At 39.9% G+C, this 24,289-nt stretch overlaps 1 protein-coding gene across 1 annotated transcript; it reads left to right on the forward strand.

The window, feature by feature from the left end:
* The first annotated feature begins 217 nt into the window (after nucleotides 1-217).
* Nucleotides 218-19,293, forward strand: MXRA5 (matrix remodeling associated 5). Its single transcript, XM_064708899.1, has 7 exons — nucleotides 218-634; nucleotides 2,774-2,977; nucleotides 5,270-5,399; nucleotides 5,736-6,126; nucleotides 8,635-13,611; nucleotides 14,240-15,140; nucleotides 16,682-19,293. Exons 1-7 carry the CDS (start codon nucleotides 450-452, stop codon nucleotides 18,591-18,593), a joined length of 8,700 nt encoding a protein of 2,899 aa, XP_064564969.1. The 5' UTR covers nucleotides 218-449; the 3' UTR covers nucleotides 18,594-19,293.
* The last annotated feature ends 4,996 nt before the right edge of the window (nucleotides 19,294-24,289 follow it).

Here is a 24,289-nt window from a genome sequence, read left to right on the forward strand (position 1 = left end):
AGCCCGGCGGTGCCGCCCACCCCGCAAGAGGAGCCGCTGCGCCGCGCCCTCCCCCAGCACAGCGCCCGGCGCGGGGAGGCGGGCGGAGCGCGGCGCGCCGGCACCCGCATCCCCGGTCCCCATGCGGCGGCGGGCGGCGGGACGCTGCCGCCGCGGGGAGAGCTGCGCGCCCAGGCAGCCCGTCCGTGGCCGCGGGGCCGCCCGCATCGCCCGCCCGCCCGCTGGCCCACGGAGCTCCCGCAGCGACGCGCTGCGCTCCCGCCGGGGCTGAGCGCTTGCGGCGTACCGACTTTCGGCGGGTCGTGCGGCACCCGGAGAAGGGGAGCGCTCGGAAACAATAGCAGTCAATACAAACCAGCACCCGGCGGTGCCTGCCCGGCTGCCGCGCATCGCTTATGCTCGTTCGGGGGGACCCAGCCGCGGCGGCGGATCCCGCAGGATGACGGGTGATGAGGAGTCCTAAGTCGGCGTCGAGGCGGACCACCGCAGGCAGCGATGAGGCTCGGCGAGCCGGTGCCGGAGGGGAGGCCGGGGTCCAGGTGACCGCCGGCCCCGCGCCGCCGGCCGCCCGCAGCCACCCGGAGCCTCGGGAGCGGCGGGCAGCGCCTGCCGAGAGCGCCTCGCCCAGCCGCAGGTAAGGAGCGGCGCACGCCGCCGCTGCCGGAGCGCGGTCGGGTGCGGGCGGGTTGGGTTTTGGGGTTCCCCGGCAGGGCTGCGCGGGAGCAGGGAAGCGGCTGGGCTGCCCGGCCAGCGGCCGTCGGGCGTCCCGCAGCCGGTGCCGCCGTGTGTCGGCGCTCGCCCTCAGCCCGGGCGCTCCCGTCGCCCGGTCCGGCGGGGACATTCTTCCTTAATGGGAAGCATCTGTCCTCCGGTACGGCAGAAGGAAACACGGAGGCGAGGGGGACTATGGCTCCCCGCAGCCCCCTCCGCCCAGCCGCTGCTGGCGCACGGCCCGGTCCGCGCAGCACCAGCCGCACCCTCCCGCCGCCCGCCCCGCCGGGAACCGTGAGGGCAGCGCCGCCGCTCGGGGCTCCGCCCGCGCCCCGCCTCCCGGGGCGGGGCCGCAGCCTATTGGCCGGCACGCTGTGGAGGCAGCCAATGGCGGAGAGGGCTCTGAGTGCGCCCCCGTGCGGCGGGGCGGCGCGGTGCGAGTGCCGCGGCAGATCCCGGAGGAGCGGGGCCGGCCGTGCCTCCGTCCGACACGGGCAGGGCACGGTGAGTCCCGCCCGCCGGCCCTTCCCAGCCCCTCACGAGGCGCTGCATCCCCCTCTTCACCTCAGTGAGCATCTCCTGAAAGGGACCTCTTACTAAAGGAATCTGAATGGGTAGGCTGTTTTGTAGGAGGATTTTCATTAAGGAGAATATAAGGGAAACAGCACCTGAAAATTCTTAAACAAATTACAAGCTATTTGTCTTGTAAAGAATGCTAAACATCCCATTAACTTGACCACAGATATTTGGGAAAACTCTTCATCCAACGAGCCTCTTCTTTGAACTATAATAGTTTGCACATGGTAATCTTAAGGAAAAAATGTGCAATCTTGTTGCTTGCAGATCTGAGAAAATCTGAATTTTATACTACAAGAAAATAACTAATGGAACTAATAATACCTGGTACAAATGAATTCTGTTATTGTCACAGTGTTGTACAAAAGCAGGAATATTAAATGTCTGTTACCAATAGCAGCCTGTGTTCTTGTATGACTTTAATTTGAAAAACTTTCAAATTCTTCTGTTGATTGGAATAAGAATAGAAGCGTTTTAAACTCACTTGTCCAGAGTTAGGGTGCTTAATTGGTAATAATACATGACATAAATTATTTGATTTTCAGAAATTACTAGTGCTCCAAGTCAGTAACACCTGTGTTTTCTTGTCTGTGCTTCTTTAAATGACTCTCCATGGTTGTAGCCATTCAGACTTCGACACACAGTTCCAAAAATATGAACTTGAGTATTGGTAGACGTACTGTAAACTTTTCCTCTGAGGTCTGTGCTTATGCTTTTAAACAAATTGTCTAGTTTTATCATTTCTGATTGTTCATAATACCTGGTTGGTTTAGATTGCAGTGTTAGAGTATATCCAACATCACAGAACAACCCATGGCAAAGGATGACAGAGTCTAGATCTATGGCCAACCAATTCTTTCTTTCACTTTCTATCACAATCATTTCCCATATCTATTATGAATGACATTCATTGAGCCACATTTTACCATACCAAAAGTTAATAATGTGTCTAAATATTAGGCAGCTAGGTGATGTGAGTTTGCTAATTTGGGACCTAATGAACCTCAGTTGTACTATTTCTAGTCATCTGATGAGGTACATAACTGATATTATTCATCTTCAAGTGATTATGGCTTGTTTTTTTTTTTTTTTTTTTCCTTCATTAACTGTAGAGGGAGCCCTGGCAATTTGCTTGAGCTAGATATGTCCCTAAAAGTTTTCTAGTTTTTCTGTGAGATGAGTACTATTCTTGGTGTTCAGAATAAGCCTTATAAAACCTATTACCATAGGGAGATAGCATAACTTTTTTAGAATAGGTATTTAGTAGAAGTAAGTAATGGGGGGAAAATTGACATTGAAACAGAAGACGACATGGAATAAAGAAAATGGCTTTCCAACTGAACTTGGCCTTGGTTGTCCAAAGACTTTCTAGACAATGCAGGTAATCACTAGGTATAGAAAGGGTTTAAAATATGTAAAGAGTGCATAAAAGTTTTAAAAAATAATAATTTATTCTCTCTTTTCTTCCTGCCCCCCAACAACGCAGGAGTTGCCAGGCGAGGGGAGGCGCCAAGATGGGGGAGAGGGCGCTGTCCGTGGTGCTGCTGCTGGGGCTGGCGCTGCCGCGGGGCGCCCTGAGCTGCCCCCAGCCCTGCGCCTGCTACCTCCCCACCGAGGTGCACTGCACCTTCCGCTCCCTGGCAGCCGTGCCAGCACGGATCCCCAAACACGTGGAAAGGATCAACTTCGGGTTCGTATGGCAGCTCGGGGCAAACGGTTTTGTGCTCTCAGTGCGGGAGCCTGGGATGCTTCGTGCAGCTGGGGCGAACCAGGATCTCTGTGTGTACTTCTCAAGTAGAATCACAGAGATGGGTGCTTACCCATCAGTGCTGAATTTCAAACGCTACAGCTGCTGGCATGGAGGAATTAGCTTAGCCTTTTTGTTTCAAACAAAAGTTACTATTATTTTCAAATAAATCTTTATATCACGGTGTGAGTTCTTTTTTGGCACATAGAACATTTAGTCTTTTAGAGTGTATAAAGAAAGATATTTAATTAAATGTATTATGAGATTTCTACAGAATACGGAATTTTATACCTGATTAAAAAAAAACCAAAAACACAGTAGGAGTAAAATTCTATGATGTAACCCAGGAGCATTTTGGAGAACAATGAGATGCAGCATATCTTAAATGAATACAGTGGAGAGAGATTTGATCCATTGCCTTTGGAGTTGTGGTTTTGTTGTAGTTTTTTTTAAGCGACTAAGCGCAGTATAAGCATATTTTGGGAAGAGATTGCTCAGACTCCAGCTCATGTCCTCTGCCAGGATATTGGCATCTCACATCTGTCAGATTTTCAGACAAGAAGGCAGGGACTGTTGGTAGGCTTCATATCACAAAAGTACCATGTTGGGTCATGGTGTGACACAGAACAAATCAAGACATGTAGTCCTCTTTGCTTGGTGTCAGGGCTGCCCCACTACCCATGATGAACTCACCCTGACAACCTCATGGCCTGCAGCCGAAGCAGCAACTGATCATGCAACGACTGGCAATAGTGATCTATTGGTTAGAGGTTTGTTTTTTGCTTCTCAATAATTAAAATTTTTATCCACCAACATTTTATCCACCTAAAGCATAATTTTATTCTCAAAATGCTCTTGTGCTCATTAAAGCTACATTAAAGAAATATGTACTCAGATCCCTCAATTGCTTTTGAAAATGGGATGTTGGCTTCTAAGTTACTAAGGCGTTTGGGCTGGTTTTTTAGTAAAGTACATTATTTGATATACTATTAGCATAAAAAACATTTCCTACCTTTGTATTTCATCACTACAAATGACGTTTTCTGAGTTATGTCCTTTCCCAGGAAGAAACTGTCTTAGCTGCCTGTTGTTACACTTTCACTTTGAAAGAGTACCTTTATCATATTACTGTTTGAAGTGCTATACGTTTAGAGAGTGAAGATTTTTTTTCTAACTGTTAATTATTCAGGAATTTTTTTTTATTTAGACAGGTTAATTTTTTTTTTTGAAGGACTGATTTTGAAATAAGGAATTTTAATAAGATGTTTGCTATAAGCTTAGTGGATCTGCAGAAGGACTAAAAATATTAATACAGTACTATAAAATTTTAGCAAATTAAGGATCTTTAGATAGATAACATAGTGAAGATCCAAAAGTATTTTCTCCATATTCAAAGTATGTTAATTTCATGCTGTGTCTTCTCTTGCTTTCTAGAAAATACAAGAAATTGGAAAAAAATCTCTAAAATTCTATGCTTAGTTTTAAGACTTCGTGCCTAGATTAGATACTACATTTAATTTTCTGAATACATATGAAAAACACAAATGTAGAGCTAGGCCACCAAATGTAACTCTTCCAAACTGGTAAATAAAGCCTAATTTGTTTGTCCAAAGCAAAACTGATTCATTTTCAAAGAGTAGATTTTTCTGTATTCCTTATCTAAGAGGAGTTTCAAGGCTCAAATGATGGAATTGGAAGGTCAATTCCTAGATCTTCTGTATTTAGTTAATGTAGCCAATTACATGTTGTAGCAGTAAGTGAAGCAGGATGTGACTTACTGCTGCTTGTGCTGTTTGGGAGATAACCCATTTTTAATGTTTACTCTCCAAATCTCTATGTATTTATTTTTAAATGCTGCTTTGGCAGCACTGCAGCTTGTGTAGTTTGCCAGGCTCCATAGCATCATGGTTTGGCCACAGGCCATTAACTTATTTCCATTCTATAAACTGAGCTGCATGGAAAAATATACTGACAACTATTAGAATTAAACGCCTATTTATTACTTTTACTCCTAATTTATGGCTAAAGTGTCACAAAGTGAGTTGAAAGAAATCGTAGTGTAAACATGAGCTAAGTATGCTTGGGCCTTGTAAGAGTCTTTCAGTAACTTCTGGCCTTTTGACAATGCATTAAAGTCCCTCCAGTTTTTCCTGAAAGTTAGATTATACTAATTTTACATTTTCAGTCCGTGACAGTCATATAAATTGTAACTGCATGTGTGATTTTTTCCGCCAGGTTCAACAGTATACAGTCTATATATGAAAACTCCTTTGCAGGACTTACAAAATTGGAATTGCTCATGATACATGGAAATGATATTCAGAATATTCCTAATGGTGCTTTGAAAGATCTTGTGTCTCTACAGGTAATGCTTATGTTTTCCTAAATTTCAAAACTAACTTTAATGAAAAATTGAAAATAAAACTAAATGTTCTTTATAGTGCCTTTTAAGGATTAACATACCGTTTTCTTCCAAAGTACATTGGATATCTATTAACTATGCCTATGTCTAACTTGATAATGCCAACTAACACTCAGTTTTATTCTACTTCTGACCAACGTATCATTTTTCAGTGGTGCAAAAGATTTGAATGTGGGAGGAAAAAAATTACTTGATTGCTATTCTATTTGGATTTAGACAATAAAAAGAATCTCTGGTTCTTTTTTTTTTAATTGATATTTGTTTTGTTTTTTTGTTTAGGTTTTCAAAATTAGTTACAATAAATTGAAAGCCATAACTGGCCAAACTCTTCAAGGACTTTCAAGCTTAATGAGATTGCACATGGACCACAACAGAATTGAGTTTATTCATCCAAATGCTTTTAATGGTTTAACCTCTCTAAGACTTGTCCACCTGGAAGGAAATTTGCTCCAGCAGCTTCACCCCAACACCTTTTCAACATTTATGGTCCTTGATTACTTCAAATTGTCAACAGTAAGACATCTCTACCTATCTGAAAATGCTCTTAGGACCTTGCCTGCTGGGATGTTTCAAGGCATGCCACTGCTGGAAAATCTTTACCTTCATGGAAATCCATGGGACTGCCACTGCAGTTTGAAGTGGCTCCTTGAGTGGAATGAAGTTTCTGGAGGTAGGAGCATAGTGTTTATTGAACTCCTAATGTTGATTTTTTTTTTTTTCTTCCTGTTCTGTGTGTTGATGGTTTTGTTATTTCCTAAGTGTTATTACCTACATGATGTCTAAGTGCAGTATTAATTCATGTTACTGTTCAATAAATATGTGTGTTTAAAAAACACTATAAAAAGCAAGCGATGTTCTTTCATTAGATAAAAATATGTATTTAACAGCAAAGAAATTAGCCATTACATTTGGGATGTTGGAAGTGGTAGTGAAGTTTATAACTGGAAAGGGCTTATAACTTTTTACTGTATTTTCTTGCACAGCAGTGTACCTTTGGTAAGGGCTGCCAATTGTCCTCAGCCAACAAAGCTGCTGACTGTATCCTCTCATGGAAGGTGTTAACATTGGATTTGAACTTGTTTGTCCAAGGAAGGAAGGAAATTAGGTTACCAAATTCCTGATTAAACCCTCTAATTTTGAATCTGCTAACATCAGGGCTGTAATATGCATTCTTCATGTCCATCTGTGTTTCTTCATTGACCATAACTTCCTTTTATAATGGAGCAAATATATATTAAGTATTTTCACATGTTACAGTGTATTTATTTAAAACTATGTATTTTTTTCATAAAATAGCTTGTCTATCTTTGTTCAGTCTTAGAGATTAAAAAAGTATCACAATGTCTAGGCTGGAATGCTTCTGATTGTGTTCAGATGCAAAAAAGAGAGGTTTATAATGCTTTTGTATCAGGAATACACTAAATCAGGAGGGGTTTGAGTGACAGTTTTTAGTTTGGGTATCTCAGTGCAGCAGAAGAGCTGGTGTCACACCAGAGCTTCTGCTAAATTATTAAAATGGAATTGGCATTTAATTGTAATTGAAGATGTCTCAAATAAGTGATGGAATCCCAAGGTTTATGTAATTATTTTGGAGCACATATAATGAATGATGATGGGTCCTGTAATCTTAGAATACATAATTCATTGCAATTTTGCACTTGACTGTAGGACAGTGCTTTTTAGGAATGTGTAATGCTTGAATGAGTAATATAAGTCTTCCTGACTAAACAGATATTTGAGTCATCTGACTGAAATACTGTATTTCACTACTTTCATTTTAATATTGTTACATTCTGTTCTTGATTCAAATTGTGTGTGTATGTCTAATGGGTGTACTTAAGTTTTACTGTAAGTTATAATAATGATATATTAGCTGAACATTCCTTCCTTAGTGCGGTGTGGGCTTGCTAGTATTTTTTATTCAGTTAGGTTACCTCTGTATGCTAAAACAGTAGCAATTTTTGGAGGGAGGAATAATTTATCCATTATTTTTATATATGACAGATTTTGTATCTGTATATGACTATAACATTTACTTCTTTGGGAATTCTGTCTAGAGAGAGTTATTAAATTTCTTCAGACTAGTGTAGCCACTGCCAAGTTGATTGTGGGCCAGTTTTTCCTTATCTTTGAAACATCCGGTTTGAATCTGCAAGTGACTAACTGCATATATATATATATATATATATATATATATATATATGTATTTAATTTTTAACACCTTTTCCAGAAAATTGATTTTTCAGATTAGCAAAGCACATATTTTCCATTAAAATAATGGTATGAAAATTTGCTGTGTATTTCCCTTTCTCCTGACATTTTGCCTTATAACCCACTGGTATATTGTTCATTCTTTCAAAGATCTCTCATTCTTCAGGATGATACTTATTCCTAGAATAACTGTAATACATTTTATTTACTATACGGTTCCATACTGAATACCTAAGGTACATTTGGCATTTGAGTGAACAGAACAATGTAATAAATATATGATTGTTACTTTGCAGACAACATTCTGCATTGACAGAAGAGAGGAGTCAAGACTGTAATTTCCTGGTCTAGCTCTCCTTCTGTGTTTTACCTTTTTTCTATTATTACAAAGTTTGCAGTTGTTTTAGAGGTCAGGGAAGAAGTGGCACTTTATTTTTTTCCTGCTTGTGAGTGCAAGAACTAGGCAGTCTGTTTTGGTAGCTACAGTAAAAAAAAAAAGAAACAGCATTGGCAATTTTGTGTACTGCCAATGCTGTTCATCAATAGAGAAATAATAAAAAGCTTCCTGGATTATTTAATGAGGAAGTCCAGCATTTCTCTGGTAAATGCTCTATTTTTGAAAGCTGAAAGGCCCCACGCCTCTTCATGTTAGATCCACAAGTTAGGCTGTCACTACAAATGCAAACTTTTTGACACAGAGAGTAGTTTGTTGCTGATTTAAATGTTGCCCTGCACACTTTGCATAGAAACCAAAGAAATCATGGTCAGATTGAGAACTGGGTGCCCATTCAGCTGTAAAACAAAGAGGTGGCATTCTATAAGTCTTGCCTTATAATCATAATGCAATCCTCAAATCCTCATGAAGTTTATTTCATATTTCAGAGAGTTGTCTAACTAGAACAGTTTTTCAGCTTATTTATGTCTTGTTTTCCTTTTTATTTTCTTTCTTCCGTCTTTTTTTTCCCAGGTGTTTTAAAATGCAAAAAGGACAAAGCCTATGAAGGGGGACAACTGTGTGCTAAGTGCAGCAGCCCAAAACAACTGCAGAAAGAAGATATTCAAAACTTGGAAGATATTTCCTGTAGGAAGCCTACAATTCAGTCCTCACTGAGGCAAAATAGCAGCACTCAAAATGAGGAAGATGGTGACAGTTACGAACTCCCTCTGGAAGAACTTCAGTCCTTGCCATGGAACATTACTCTAAATATGACTGATGAGCATGGCAATATAGTCCACCTGAACTGTGAAATCAAAAAACCAACAGGTTCTACCAAAATTCAGTGGAATCAAATCCAGACTCAGGAGATAGATATAAATGCCACAATTGCACTGGATTTTGAATGTCCAATGAATCGAGAAAACTATGAAAAACTATGGAAGCTTATAGCTTACTACAGTGAAGTACCTGTTAAGTTAGAGAGGGAACTTATGCTCAGAAAAGAGCCTAAAATAATCTATCAGTACAGGCAAGGTTCAGATTATGATGCTCTTTACTACACAGGTGTAAAAGCCCAAATACTTGCTGAGCCTTCTTGGGTGATGCAGCCTCTTATAAATATCCAATTAAACAGGCATCAGAGTACAGGGAAAAAAGTGGTGCTATCTTTTTTTACTGTGTTTTCTCAGACAATTAATACCAAAACCACTAGGCAGCAGAGAAACTGGGTAATGATAGAGCAAAATCAGAGCACAAGGACAGCACAGACTGTGGTGGAAGGGTCAGAGTGTCAGCTGAGCTGCAGTGTGAAAGCTTCTGAGAGCCCCTCCATTCAGTGGCTTTTTCCAGATGGAACTAAACTGCAGGCACCTTTTAATGACAAAGAGAGTAGGTTTTCCATTCTCAATAGTGGCCAACTAATAATCAAAGCAGTCAGTTACACTGATGGAGGTGTGTACCACTGCATTGCCCAAGTGAGAGATGATGTGGACATAATGCCTTACAGACTTGTTGTGCAGCCTGCAGCTATTCAGGTAGCTGATTCAGATGTAGTGAGAGTTGAAAAAAATGTTGGAGATCCAATAGCTTTGCCATGCAATGCAATTGCCATCCCAGACCCGCAGTTGAGCTGGATTCTTCCAAACAGTCAGGTCCTCAATGATTTATCAAACTCCTCAAAAGGCTATATGCTGCCCAATGGTACTTTGCTTATTCCAAGGAGCCATGTCACTGATAGTGGCCATTACAGATGTGTGGCTGTCAATCAGCAGGGATCAGATCAGATTGTTGTAAGGGTCACAGTAAATAAAATGGTGTCTGACAGGTCATTTAAACGAATCAAACTAAAGAAGCGCCCAGGCTCAAAAGGCTTGTCAAAAACAAGAGGGCGGGTCATAGATGATGAAGAGGGATCAGGGGCAGGAGGGGTGGAGGAGTTCCCACGAAGAAAGAACCGCCTAAAAGACTGGGAAATACCTTTTAAACAAAAAACTGACCAAGTGCCAGAAGCTCAAATTAAAAAGGGGAAGAAGGGCAGAAGGAAAATGAAAATCTGGAAAAGTACTGATGGAACCCAAGACAGCAATGTTGCAGAAGGCCGGAGAGTATTTGAATCTCGAAGGAGAATTAATGTGGCAAGCAAACAGATTAATCCACAGCATTGGGCTGACATTTTGGCAAAGGTCCGTGGGAAGAATCTTCCTAGAACGACAGCTACAACTGTCTCTGAAACAACTTCACTGCCATCAGTCATTCAGGAGTCTACTCCTGCCCCTTATCCCTTAGCCAGCCCTCCATCCTCAGAGACAGGAGCTGATGTGGTGGATTCCTCTGCTGAGGCATCACCTGTGGGTGAAGACGAGCAATTCTCAGTCACTGCTTCACAGAACACGGAAGTGTTTTCAGTCCAGCCTGTATTAATAAGGTCAGAAACGGAACCATTCTCCAACCACAGGGCTTTAGAAACACCTGCAAGTATGGACACTGTAGAAATTGCTTTGTCAGGTCCACATTTGACTCCTGTCTCTCCAACTCCACAACCACAAGGGGAGCAGCATCTTGATGTCAGGACAGATGATTCAATTGCTCTTACTGAAGAACCTCTAGCCAAAAAAAATGTGACAAACTTTCCTAATGTTCAGAACAGTTTATTCACAGTGGAAAATGTAGATAAAACTGTATCTTCTATATCTGAAGAAAATTCTGCTTTCGCTGAGCTACCACTTGATGCTACTCTCCTTGCTGAGTCTCAGACTGTGGATCTTCATAGCACCTTGGAGGAAAGCTTGAAGTTAAATGAAGGGGGCCCAATTAGTGTTGGCACTGTAACTTCAGCATCTTCTCAGTTTGTTGAGATCATCCCAACAGATTCTGTCAGCACTACTACTGCTCCTTCATCTACTTTTCCGTTTGTTAGAGAAAAGAGCAATGATGCAAGATACCAGCGCAAAAAAATATCCACAAATCGTACAAAAATGGCAGACTTAAATAACAGTTTTCTAGCTGTCACCCCTGTTAGGGTTCAGAGTGAAGAAGAACCTGAAACCCAGAGGAATACAGTGACTCAAGAAAGCATATCCAGCAGTTATGCAGACAATTCTCAGACAGAGGAACATAGAAACTTGGCTATTCCAAAACAAAATCCTATATTCATTTTGCATAGTGCTAATGCTCCTCATAAAACAGCAGAGGAGTTAGAAACATCCTCTTCCATGATTAGATTGACCACTGTGGCCACCACAACAACTCCATATAGAAAGACCATGCCTTCACTTATTACTCAGCATGGTAGAAAAAGGCCTTATGGGAGAAGGAGAAGGCCAAACAGAATCCGACAAAGACCAAAGCCTTTGCCCCGTCCTGTTTTAACCACAGAGGCAATGCCTATAATTCCAAGGACACCTGAAATTGAAGCTGTTACCAAAACTTCTGCTGCAACTCTTAAAAGTCCTGATCTTAAAAACACCAAAGTACAGGCTAGGAAAGAGGAGCGTATGGAATCCACTGCTTCCTTAATTCCTGATTCGGGTGTCACAGAGAAAATTACAAAAATCAGAGATGTGATCACAACTTTCTCTTTTGGGCCTACTGCTTCTCCACCTGGAGCCAAACATGTGCCACACCCTACTAACCCTGAAACCTTGGAACTTCCAGTGACCGAGCCCATCACAGTTTTATCATCATATGCTGTACAGGATGCGCTTCCCACGAAAGAATCAAGTGTGTCTCTGAAACCAGAGCAAAGTGAAGTGCCAGCATACCACTCATTAGACAACGTCTCTGCGGAGAAGGACATGAAAGCAGATTCTAAAACTGTGGATCATACGGCAGAGCAATCAAGGACCACAACTTCTCCTGCATATAGAAATACTCAATACTCAATACTATCAACAAAACCAAAATCTCAAGAAGAGCCTAACCTATTTGACTTAGAAGTTGTGGTTAATGAAACAACTGCTGGAACATTCCAGGTGGCATATCCCACTATGAGTGACTTAAGTATTCCTGTTGGCACAGTCGAAGTTTTTAAGGACCTATCAGTTTCAAAGGAGCCATGGAAGCCCACAGTATCTGTAGAGACACCAGCAAAAGCTGAGCCACCTCAGCAGTATGAGATAATTACTTTATCCTCCTCTTTCAGCACTGCAGAAACTCAGACTTTTCCAGTTAGAGAGACAAAGAAATCTGTTACTTCCCAGGCTGGGACAGTGCCATCTTCCTTGGACAGAAAGGAATCTGTGTTACATGTGTTTTATCATTCGCAGACAACTGAAAAGCCTCCTACTACCTCCACTGCTTTTATTCCATTTACAAAACTTGTCACTCTTCCCCCTTCGATTTCAAGCACTTCCCATCCTTCTTTTCATTATACAGCCAAGGAGAGTAATACCTTTAATCAAGAAAGGTTCCCAGAAGCAAAACAAGTTGGAGCAGGTAGTGACAAAATAGTGATGACCTCAAAACAGAATGTTCACCCTACTCCTTCCTCTAACCAGAACAGGATTAGCATACAGTCCAAAGAGCAGCAATTCAATGAGTTGTATAGTAGCAAGTCGAATAACAGTTTACTGCTAAATCCAAGTCTTCCCCATCCACCTGCTGGAATGATACCAAGCATAAACCAAAGACTACCTGTTGTGCCTCCAAAGCACATTCCAGTAAGAGGCACAATGAAGCTTCCTGTAACACAGGGCCCTCTTCGCTATTTTATAACACATCAACCTCTTCACTACACAAACAAGCCAGAGATAACAGCCTATGCAGCACAAACCATCCAGGACAGGAAAACTTCTGCTTCCCAGAGAGAATCAACTGCCCCAACACAAGCCACTCCATTTCACAAAACAAATCCATTAACTGAAAGCAAGTTCAGTAATCAGGGTCAGAACAGATATAATTTTAATTCAAGATTTTTTGGAAATAACCATGTTCCAGATAACAGAGGCACAGCTGGGAGACTACCAAGCCAAGGGATCCCCTATTATCCCAGTTCCAGAATACCATTCCTTTTCAACAGAACAAGGATATTCCCTAACTTAAATATGCATCCTAAACCAGATGTTCCTAGTCAACCAGTGCCAAAAGACACAAATGAGAAGAAGGTTGCTCAGGTCTTACCTACTGGGATTACAGTGCAGAAAGCTACAGCTATTCCAGTGCCTCCAATGCCACATGCTACAACGACCACATCACCACGGGTGATTTTAAAGATCACCCCTCCAGCCTTTCAGCATACAAAACCACAAATAAGCACTACAGTTCAACCTTTTAAAAATGTCCATTATCGTCATCAAAAATTTCCATCTGTTCCTTACATGGGAGGCATTATGCCACGCAATTCGACTGTAATTCAGTCTTCCACTAATTTTAGAGTACATGGAGAAAGACCTAAAATTATCACAAAAGCATCTCAGACCATATCCATCCTTGCTGAAATGGATGCTTTTATCCCTTGTGATGCAGTTGGGGAACCCAAGCCTTTTATTACTTGGACAAAAGTCTCTACAGGTAAGACAGATATTCTGCATGGTTTGTAGGGGTATTGCACAGGAGTGCAATATGATCACAGGAATACTTCAAAATACTGAAAAATGCTTCCTGTCACTTATAATCACTGTAGAGAAAATGATTAATTGCAACTAATCCTTACAAGTAATAATAGATCTACAGTGTTTCTTGTAGTAAAAGAAAACCTCTACCATTTAATGAGTTCGTTTTTGAAGAATAGTTTTTGGCTGTGAAAAGCAGCCAACTCTGCTTATTCATAGCAGTTGGAATTTATTACAGCAATATTTTTGAGTATGGGTTTGTTAACATTGCTACTTTAAATATTGATGTGTGTATCATCTCCATATGCAAAAGGAACAGAAAAGTTACATAAAGATTTAAGAGGGATCCTAAAAAAGGCCTTCAAAAATTTCCTTGCTGTCCATGTTTGCAAGATAGTGGTTAGTTCTGCCGTGGAAACTATGACTAATTTGTGCTATGGATAGAGTCAGAAGATGTCATGTAGGCCCTCTGAAGTTGTAATTGGTGTTGAGTAAACCTTAAATCTCACTTAAGACTTCTTTATTGCAATAATGTACATTTTAAACCCTTTGACTTTATCTTTCTTTTTTTCCTCTCACTTTCACAGGAGCTCTAATGACAGCCAACAGCAAGTTACAAAGGTTTGAAGTCTGGAAAAATGGTACTCTCCTTATCCGAAATGCTCAGCTTCAGGATCGTGGACAGTATTTATGCACAGCTCAGAACGTGCATGGCGAAGATAAAATGATGGTTATGCTCACAATTGTAGCCCACCAGCCCAAAATTTCACTTTCCCGCTATCGAGATGTCACGGTTTACTTTGGAGATACCATAGCAATGGAGTGTCAGGCTAGCGGGACTCCAAGCCCGTTAATTTCATGGATTTTCCCAGACAGGAAGATTTTGCAGGCAGTCACAACCACAGAAAGCAGGATAATGCTTCATGAAAACCGAACTTTGTCTATCAAGCAAGCAACTTTTTCAGACCGAGGAGTTTACAAATGTGTAGCAAGCAATGCTGCAGGAGCTGACAGCATTGCAGTGAGGCTGCACATTGCAGCCTTACCCCCCATCATCCAGCAGGAAAAGCAAGAGAACATTTCCCTGCCCCTTGGTAGCAGTATTAACATCCACTGCACTGCCAAAGGAGCACCTGCTCCCAGCATCCGCTGGGTGGTCTTCGATGGCACCCAAATCCGACCTTCTCAGTTTGTCAATGGAAATTTATTTGTTTTTCCTAATGGGACTCTTTACATTCGCAACGTGTCCCCCAAGGACAGTGGGACCTATGAGTGCATTGCTGCCAACATGGTGGGAGCTGCCAGGAGAACAGTACAACTCCATGTGAAGAAGCACGCATCTAATGCTAGGATCACTGGGAGCTCTCCTCAGAGAACAGATGTAACATACGGTGGCATCTTGCATTTGGACTGTAGTGCTTCTGGTGACCCTTGGCCTCGGATATTATGGAGGTTGCCTTCCAAAAGGATGATTGATTCCCTTCACAGGTAAACTATTGTTTCAGGTGTTGCAGGTAAATTGCAGTTTGGATGAACTTAGAGAAAAGCCCACTCACAGGTCTCGTTCCTGACTTCTGCAGGTCTTGAATGATCCTCCCAGTCCTTTAGAAGGAATTTCAAATTATATAAAAAAAATTAAGTCATATTTTAGCATAATTTTCTTCAAAGTGGTATTACTCTTGGAAAGTTATCTTCAAGATTTTAGGATAAGCTGCCACTGTTTGTCTTTTACAGCCACTTGTAAATGTAGCAAAAAGTCCAGATATACAGCTTGTGTACTGCTTGTTCCAATGTGCTTAGTCTGAATAAGATTGCACAGGTGCCTGCTTTGCTTTTCTCCTGGAGAAAAGGGATCGTTGAATTTTATCTCTTAGGCAAATCATTACACACAGTAAATACAGGGCAAATAAATCAACTTATAATTACTTAAACAAACACAATAATTTAAACGCCGTGTATAAACAAATGTTACTACAAAATAAGGTCTGTGCAAACCTGGTTGTGTATAAATGCCTAAAACAATATGTTCTCCAATGTTTGCAATATCAAGTAAAATATCACTTCTACAATAACTGTCCTAACACTTGGTTGAAAACAAATTTCTGTGCTATAAATTATTTGTAACTCACCTTAGAGCACTATAAAGAGATGAGAAATGCATTGTAATTAAAATGCATAATTGGGAACAACTTTCTTCACAGCTGAACATAGTCATAATTTTTTTTATATTGACAAAAATATTTTTAGGTAACCTGTATATTACAAAATATATAGCACAAAATCCAGATTGCATTTTATGCCTCATAGTGCTAACAAAAAATACTGTGTTTCTTTTTAATTTTCCCTCATGATCTTTATGTGGGCTGCTTTTCAAATACTAGAGATCTACTTTGGGAAGATAACTGGCTACTGAGGTAGTTGGTTTTGACCACAATACACCAATTCCATAGTGAAGTGGAAAGGAATAATAGCTTTTTTAGCATACTGGAATTTCTTTTCCTTGAAAAAATAAAAGCTTAGCAACATTTGGCATCTTTGTGACTGTTCTAAAAGTTTAATATTTATACCCAATGCCAGAGGAAGTTCCTCATCTTTATTTGTTTTCAGCTGAAGACTGAAGTACCGGACTCCATTATGGTTCATATAGGCTTGTGTGGATTATATAATTCAGAGGTCTCATATTTCAATGTTACAGAATAATGTACAAGTAGTCAGAAGAGGGAAAACCACCATAATTTGTTATTTAGTGGTCAAAACCAGCATTAAAGTCATTAAACACAAGAAAATTACTTGGTTACAAGTGAGTAGACTTCTTTGACTTCTTTTTTTCCATTTGCTTTTTGGTGGTGAATATTCTGGAAATTTCTGACCATCTAATTATTTACCAGTAGCAATTTTCCTCTCCTATTCTTTTTTTTTTTTTTTTTTTTTTTGATACTGTTGTTTTTCTCCCACAGATTTCTCTCAGTAGTTTATACCCAAAATGTGATTCTGTAGCTCATGTTAGGTTCTTTTTTCTTTCCTTACAGCACTTTGGAAACTAGAATCAAAGTATTCAGCAATGGGACTTTGGTTGTTCATTCAGTTACAGACAAAGATGCAGGAGACTACTTGTGTGTGGCCCGCAATAAGATAGGGGATGACTATGTGCTCCTCAAAGTGAATGTGATGATGAAACCAGCAAAAATAGAACATAAGAATGAGAATAACCACAAGGTCAAGTATGGAGGGGACCTGAAAGTTGATTGTGTAGCCACAGGTCTGCCAAACCCAGAGATCTCCTGGGGTCTACCAGATGGCAGCATGATCAATACTTTCATGCAGTCGGATGACAGCGGCAGCCGGACGAAGCGATACGTGGTCTTTGATAATGGAACCCTGTATTTCAATGATGTTGGACTGAGAGAGGAGGGGGACTACACCTGCTATGCTGAAAACCAGATTGGGAAGGATGAAATGAAAGTGCGGGTCAAAGTGGTGGCAGAGCCTGCAACCATCAGGAACAAAACATACATCACTATTAATGTACCGTATGGCGATGTTGTCACAGTGGCCTGTGAAGCCAAAGGAGAACCCACTCCCAAGGTGACCTGGCTTTCCCCAACCAACAGGCCTATTCCTGCCCTGTCTGAAAAGTACCAGATATACAGAGATGGCACCCTCCTCATCCAAAAGGCCCAAAGGTCTGACAGTGGTAACTACACTTGTGTAGCACGGAACAGTGCTGGAGAAGATCGGAAGATGGTCTGGATCCATGTTGACGTTCAGCCGCCCAGAATCAATGGTCATCTCAGTGCGATTACATCTGTGCGGGAGACAGCCACCAGAGACAGCCGGAAACTTATTGACTGCAAAGCTGAGGGCATCCCTGCTCCTCGTGTCCTGTGGGCTTTTCCAGAAGGAGTAATCTTACCGGCTCCCTACTATGGGAACAGGATCACTGTGCATCGCAATGGAACGTTGGACATCAGAGGGGTGAGACAGACAGACGCCGTGCAGCTCGTGTGCATCGGGCGCAACGAAGGTGGGGAAGCGAGACTGCTTGTGCAGCTCCTCATCACAGACCATTTGGAGAAGCCCTCCTTCAGAGACCCTGTCAGTGAAAGGATCACTGCCATTGCTGGGCACAGCATCAATCTGAACTGCTCAGTCCAGGGGAACCCCAAACCCAGCACGAGCTGGATCCTTCCCAATGGCTCTGAAGTGCTGAGTGGCAGTCGCCTGCACAGATTTTACCATAAGAGGGATGGGATCTTACACATCAGCAGCTTATCTGCTGGGGATGCTGGCACCTACCGCTGTACAGCCAGAAACCCGGGAGGGTATGTGGAACGAGTAGTCTTCCTGAAGGTGGGACTCAGGCCAGAAATCAGCAACCAGTACAACAACCTGGTGAGCATCATCAATGGAGAAACTCTGCAGCTTCACTGCATCACCCAGGCAAACCAGCGGGCACAGATCTCTTGGACACTGCCCAATGGTATGGTTATGGATGCCCCCCAGGCCGTGGGTCGCTTTTCCCTGATGGAGAATGGCTCACTGACAGTGCGTGAGGCTTCTGTATTTGACAGGGGCACCTACCTGTGCAAAGTGTCAACAGAGTATGGCACTTCTGTTATGACTGTGCCTGTCATTGTCATTGCCTATCCTCCTCGAATCACCAGTGAGCCAGCACCTGTCATCTATGCCAGACCTGGAAATTCAGTTAAACTGAACTGCATGGCCATTGGGATTCCTAAAGCAGAAATAACATGGGAGCTTCCAGATAAATCACATCTGACAACAGGAGCTCAATCCCGTCTGTATGGAAACAAATTCCTCCATCCTCAGGGGTCATTAGTCATCCAGCAGTCCACTCAAAGGGATGCAGGCTTCTATAAATGCACTGCTAAAAATATACTAGGCAGTGATACTAAAACAACCTACATACACATATTCTAACATTAAAACAAGTGCCTTTGACTGGATACTGGTGTTCAAGTCACTGCCAAACGAGTGCAATGAGGAGAGTACTGCTTGCAACAATGGCTAACAAGAGAAGAAAAAGGAATTAATCTGCATTTCTTTTGTACTCAGTATGGTAGTAAGTCTGGAACTGAGAAGACTAACATGTTATAAAAGGTCTTAAAATTTTTAAGACAGTGTAATGTTTTTCATGCTATCCAATAGCATCTGAGACCTAAAGTACTCTACTGTCAATAGTCCAAAGCTATTTCTTTTTCTAACAAGCACCTTAAAAGTACCAAAGAAGTATTAACTGTTCATGAGTGAGCTGCAGTGATAGAAGTACTTTAGTAAAACATAATTTTCTTTATACCCTGCAGCGCCTTTTCATAATCTAGGCTTATAGAATATGATTATTAACCTTTCTGTTCATGCTTCTATCAGCTCTTCAAAATCAAAGACTAAATTAGCAAATAAGAGTGATCTATTTTAATAAAAATACATGCAGAGATTAGCTGCCTTAACATATGAACATACATTTGCCAGCTACTAAGGATGCTATGGTCAATTAATTCATTATCTATTTTATATATATTTTTTAATCTGACTATGAGACTAGAAAGAGTAACAATGAAATTGGTCTCATTTTATAAATTATTGGTCTTTACAAGACTCTGATACATTACAGTGTTTTATAATATTAAGGTCAATATACTGTACATTTTATAATAAAAAAATAAAATATTTTCCAAAGAATGTATTCATTGGTTTTCTTTTTTTTCTTTTCCTTTTTTTTTTTTTTTCAGAAAATAAGGAACTCCAAGCAGTGGGAGTATGGAGTTAGGTCAAAAACCCTGAAGTAATGTAGTGTTATATGTACTTGTATTTGACCCAATTTCTATTTGATACATTTATAGATATTTTAGGGAAGACAAATTAGTATAATTGTTTCTTTTTAAAATTGATTTATTAATAGAAATTTATTAATATTTCAGCATATATTTGCAATGGTAATACTTTTTCTGCAGTCAAGGATTGTTTACTGGATAATATCCATAATTTTCTGAAGATTTATCTCTTGTGCTTTAGAAATATTTGCTAGAAGGTGCTGAATATGCCCATGTTTCAACAAAGTATAACAATCAGAATTTTGGAAATGTTAACTTACCTTTAAGCATGTGGCTTTTCTCCGATATTCCTGAATTCTTAAAGTTCTGCTTGCTCATAAAACTTATGCTCATATTTTAGAATATGGTTAGAATAAAAGCTTTATTTTTATTTTCTCTGTTGATCAAAACATGTCAGTAATGTAAAGTGTTTTGTTAATATTTACATTTTGCAAAAGCTGAAATCAAAGACTTCCTACCCCACAAGTTTATCCAGTTTAGAAAGTAGTAAGCTGTTGCAAAATGTATACTTATCATAATGGCAAACAGGACTGAGCTACTTAAAGTAAAAGGTATTTTATTAGAACAAGAATATAGAATTAAATGAGATGGGCATTGCTGAAGATACAAGGGGTACAATTTGTATTATAGAATATTTTATAAAACTTATTTTTAAAAATTCAATGCAGGTTAAAAATCTGTGGTTCGTACACAGCTTTATTAAAGTTGTGGATATGTTGCCTAAGTAAATAGCACTTAATTATGTCTTAGTTTCTTTTTTATGGTTTAAAACCTTGGGCCTTAAATCACCAAGCAGTGCTCAAGGGGAAGCATATCCCTAAATACCTGGCAGGGATGTAGCTGCTTGTGAGAGCAGTTAATGAAGAAAGAAAAGAAGCATTTAAGATTTTTGATTAGGTTGCCCATGTGGTACTTTCTAATCTGGCTGTTTTCCTTGAACATATCAGACACATCTTTAGATCCTTTACTTTTAACTTTATAGTAGTTTTCCAATTTGGAAAACGGTCATACAGTATTTAATAATAATAATACATCTTGTAAAAGAGTCTGAAGTCAGCATTTGGCATTGTAGTAGGAGTCAAGCACTTTTAATCATGTGTCCAGCCTTCACTTAACAGTTATGGGAATTTAGAGATATTCTTGGGTGCTGAATTACTTCTGCATATTTCTATTAAGTAGATTTCTTTTTATGTTAAGAGAAGAAAACAGAATCCAAACCCAAATTCAAACATTTGATCTTTCAGGATCAAACAAAGCATCAGATCATGTTTTATTCCTCAGTTCAGAATTTTCACAACTGCCAATGGAAGTTTTGGAGGCTAAGATATGAAAGATTTGGCTCTAGACATTTTCTTAAGTCAAAACTTGCATGCTTGCAAAATTCCTTCAAAAGGGGATTTAACATTTTTTAATGCATTATAATTTCCATTATTTTTGCCTTTACCCCTTTCATGAAAATATGCTCCCAATAAGAGATCTATAGCATATAATTTTCTTCCAAAATAAATGTAACCACAACTTAAAAATATAAAATGAATGCTTTTTACACTCAAGCAGTGTTGGGCCATATGTTGTGTCTGTCATACTCTTTCTGTGCTGATATGCTGGTGTTCCAGGATATCTATCCTGGACTCAAGATAGGTACACTTCTCCCTTTTGTAGAAATAAAGAGATTCACAGGGAAACTAAGTCTGTTCTAGGATTTCCATTCTTGGGCCTGAATCTATGTGTCACTCTGGGTGCTGAATCATCCATCAAATGAGGGCAGTTGTAAGACACTGAATTTAAATCAAAATTTATTCCTTTATTTTCAGGTAATTATCTGCAAGTTGTGTTAAATAAATCAATGACAAATTCACATTACTTCAAGGATGCAACACTTCATTAATTTTTTTTTTTCTTCAAAAGTCTTCATTCAATCAGGACCCATGAATTCAAAGGCAATGTAATTCATTCTTTTCTGATTTGGGAAATGCTGGGAAGGTAGGTTTCTAAGTTTTTACTTGATCAATCAAAGCAGGTTCTGGATAGTTTCCATGGAAAGGAAAAACATTAATTGCCTTTGCTTTGTAAATGGAGAAGAAAGATTGGTTTGTCTTCTATTTGGAGAAGCAGAATAAGAAGGTGACTTATTACAACTGTGCAGATTGAAAATTACTGCAGTTGTAGATATATTTTTTTGCAATAGCCTTCACAAAAGGAGATTCACTGTGACCATATCCAGAACACAACTAGCAACTGGTAACAGAAATGGATGTAGGAATATTGACCAGAAAAGCAATAAACAGGGAAGTAAACAGGGTATTCGTGTCTAGATCTGATAAAATTCCTGAAACGCTATTGAGTTCACTTGCATGTTCTAGTGATTATCTTCAAAAGCTAATGAAGTTCAATTGTGGTACAAGAAGACTGGAAAAAAATACCAAAGCTGTAGTTGAGAAAACATGAATCAGTAAAACTCTGGTATTAAGAGAGGTACTTTGTTTAGCTCATTATTAAACAATCAGTTTAAGAGCATCTGTAGAATAACAGAGTGATAGGAAGCAGCTGCTCTTCCTGTTTCTGTGAAATATCAAATAACAACCATCTAGTTACCTTCTCACACAAGTAGTTAGTTCTGAGTATGGGAAGAGAGGGTTGTTACAGTATATCTTACTTTAGCAGTTTAGTTTTTTGGGTTTTTTTTACACAGCCATAAGAGATGTCCTCATGTCCAAACTAAAGAAATGCAATTTATCTTCTATAAAGTGGGAAGTTGGATGTTACAGAGAAGTCATAAGTAACTGCTTCTCAGTTAGGAGAACATGTCAGCTGAATCCAGCTAAGGTCTGGTGACTTCCCACATTCATTAATGGCTATCAGGTATACAGAAGACGTTTCAAAAATATGTAAATATTATTAAATTGAAAAATATTAAAGTACATTTGCAACATCCCAAGTTGCTGTTCTGAGAGATCTTTCTAGATGGGTGAAATGATTGGAAATAAAAACTAATCACTACCCCTCCCTCCAATAAATATAAGTGTGAGAATTATATTCAAAAAAGGACAATGAATACACATACAGTAAACAGTGAAGAGTGAAGAAGGTGTAGGAGTTGCACAAGTTAATAACATGGCATTCCAACCAAAACCTTATCACTTTGAAATCTGCTCAAGAGGGCTGTGTGAATGAATATAATGGACATACTTTTCTTGAAGTCAGGCTCAAATACAAAGAGACTGGAAAAAATCCAAGGAAGTGATTTAGAAAAGACAACCTATAATGCTAATTTAAATTAGATGAGCTTGTTCTGCCTAAGAAAAAAAGGCCAAATATCAAATGCAACAGTTAAGAAAATGTGCAGTCCTTATCAAAACAGCGATGAGTTGTTTTTCAGGTTCACTGAGGTTTAGTATGAGAATCTTACTCCAAACAAGCTCTAGGCTAGATACTAAAACTTTGTAACTTTAAGAACAGTTGAACAATGTATTATTTTTCTTTAGAAAATTTTGAAATTCCCATATTTGGAGACAGTTAAAAGAAGTTTAGTCTAAGAACTGAAACAGATAATCAACATCCTTGTCCAAGAAACTGAGAAATCTTGGGATTTCTTTAAGTTTACTTGGGGCGTTAAGTACATTTATTTGGGTTTTCATAACATTCCTATCTTTTCTATATTTTCCTATTAGTTAGATGCATTTGTAAAAGAAAGATTTGTTTGCTAGTTTTAGTCTGGGCTTGTGATTTTTATCTATGTAGTATTCATGATAATCTATGGGATTGTTAACCATTTAGTACATAACAGATATGGGAACATGATAAATAGGTCCATTTTGACCACATCTTTATGATGGAAATCTCATGGAAAGAATTTCTAGAAGCAGCTATGTCATAGGATTTTTTTGTCATTCAAATAGTTTGATTGACAAAGGCATCTCACACCACATCATTCACAGGCTTGTCCAGAGCAGAAATAAGGAACTGCGAGGACTTCATGTATTTCTTTTACCTAGCCTGGATTTTATTTATCTCCATGTTTTCAAAAATGCATTTGCAATCTTCCAATGCAGCCAGCTACCTTGAAAATATCCTGAAAGCTGTACAAGCATATGTATAGCTTTTAATATAATTTTCTCTATTTTATTGTTTGCAAATTGACCACAGCAGTTTTTGAATGATAGAAGGCAGAGTAAATCCTCACAGAGAACATTTAACACTCCATTAATCAACCCTCAATCATCCTGCAAAAGATGATAAGACAGAAGCCACTGCATACAGTAGGGAAGCACATCAAGTAGATTGTGGCAGATTATCATCCTGTGGAACAAATAGTGCTTTGTTAGAGCTGTTGCAATTTCTTGATGTAAAAAGTTAAAAATTTGTTTGCCCTAAAGGTGTGTATACTTTTTACTGTTATTTCTCTTGGCCTAAGAAAAGATAGTGGTTTTTTCTGAAAACCTTTCTTGCTGGATCGGTCCAGTAACACCAGCATGGAACACTTAGCAGAAATGCTAGTAGCTTTTGTAATTATCTGAGTTACAATCTCACCTGCCATAAATCAATTGAGCCTGGCTCAAGAGCCACCCAAAATGTTCACCCGTTTTGTGAGCATCCCTACCTTTTTACTTGGAAGGAAATTGAGTTTCATAGGTGATACAATAGTGAGTGAAAGAGACTGCAAGCAATAAAGAGACAGTGTAGTGGTAATGGAGGACACTCCTGTTTTTCAAGAGTCATTAGCACATGGGAAGTTCTGTGCCCCTACTTACTCTTTTGAATAAGAAAACTTTTCTTTGCCTGGGA

The sequence above is a fragment of the Zonotrichia leucophrys genome, chromosome 1 (assembly GCF_028769735.1).
Source record: "Zonotrichia leucophrys gambelii isolate GWCS_2022_RI chromosome 1, RI_Zleu_2.0, whole genome shotgun sequence".
Lineage (NCBI taxonomy): Eukaryota > Metazoa > Chordata > Aves > Passeriformes > Passerellidae > Zonotrichia > Zonotrichia leucophrys.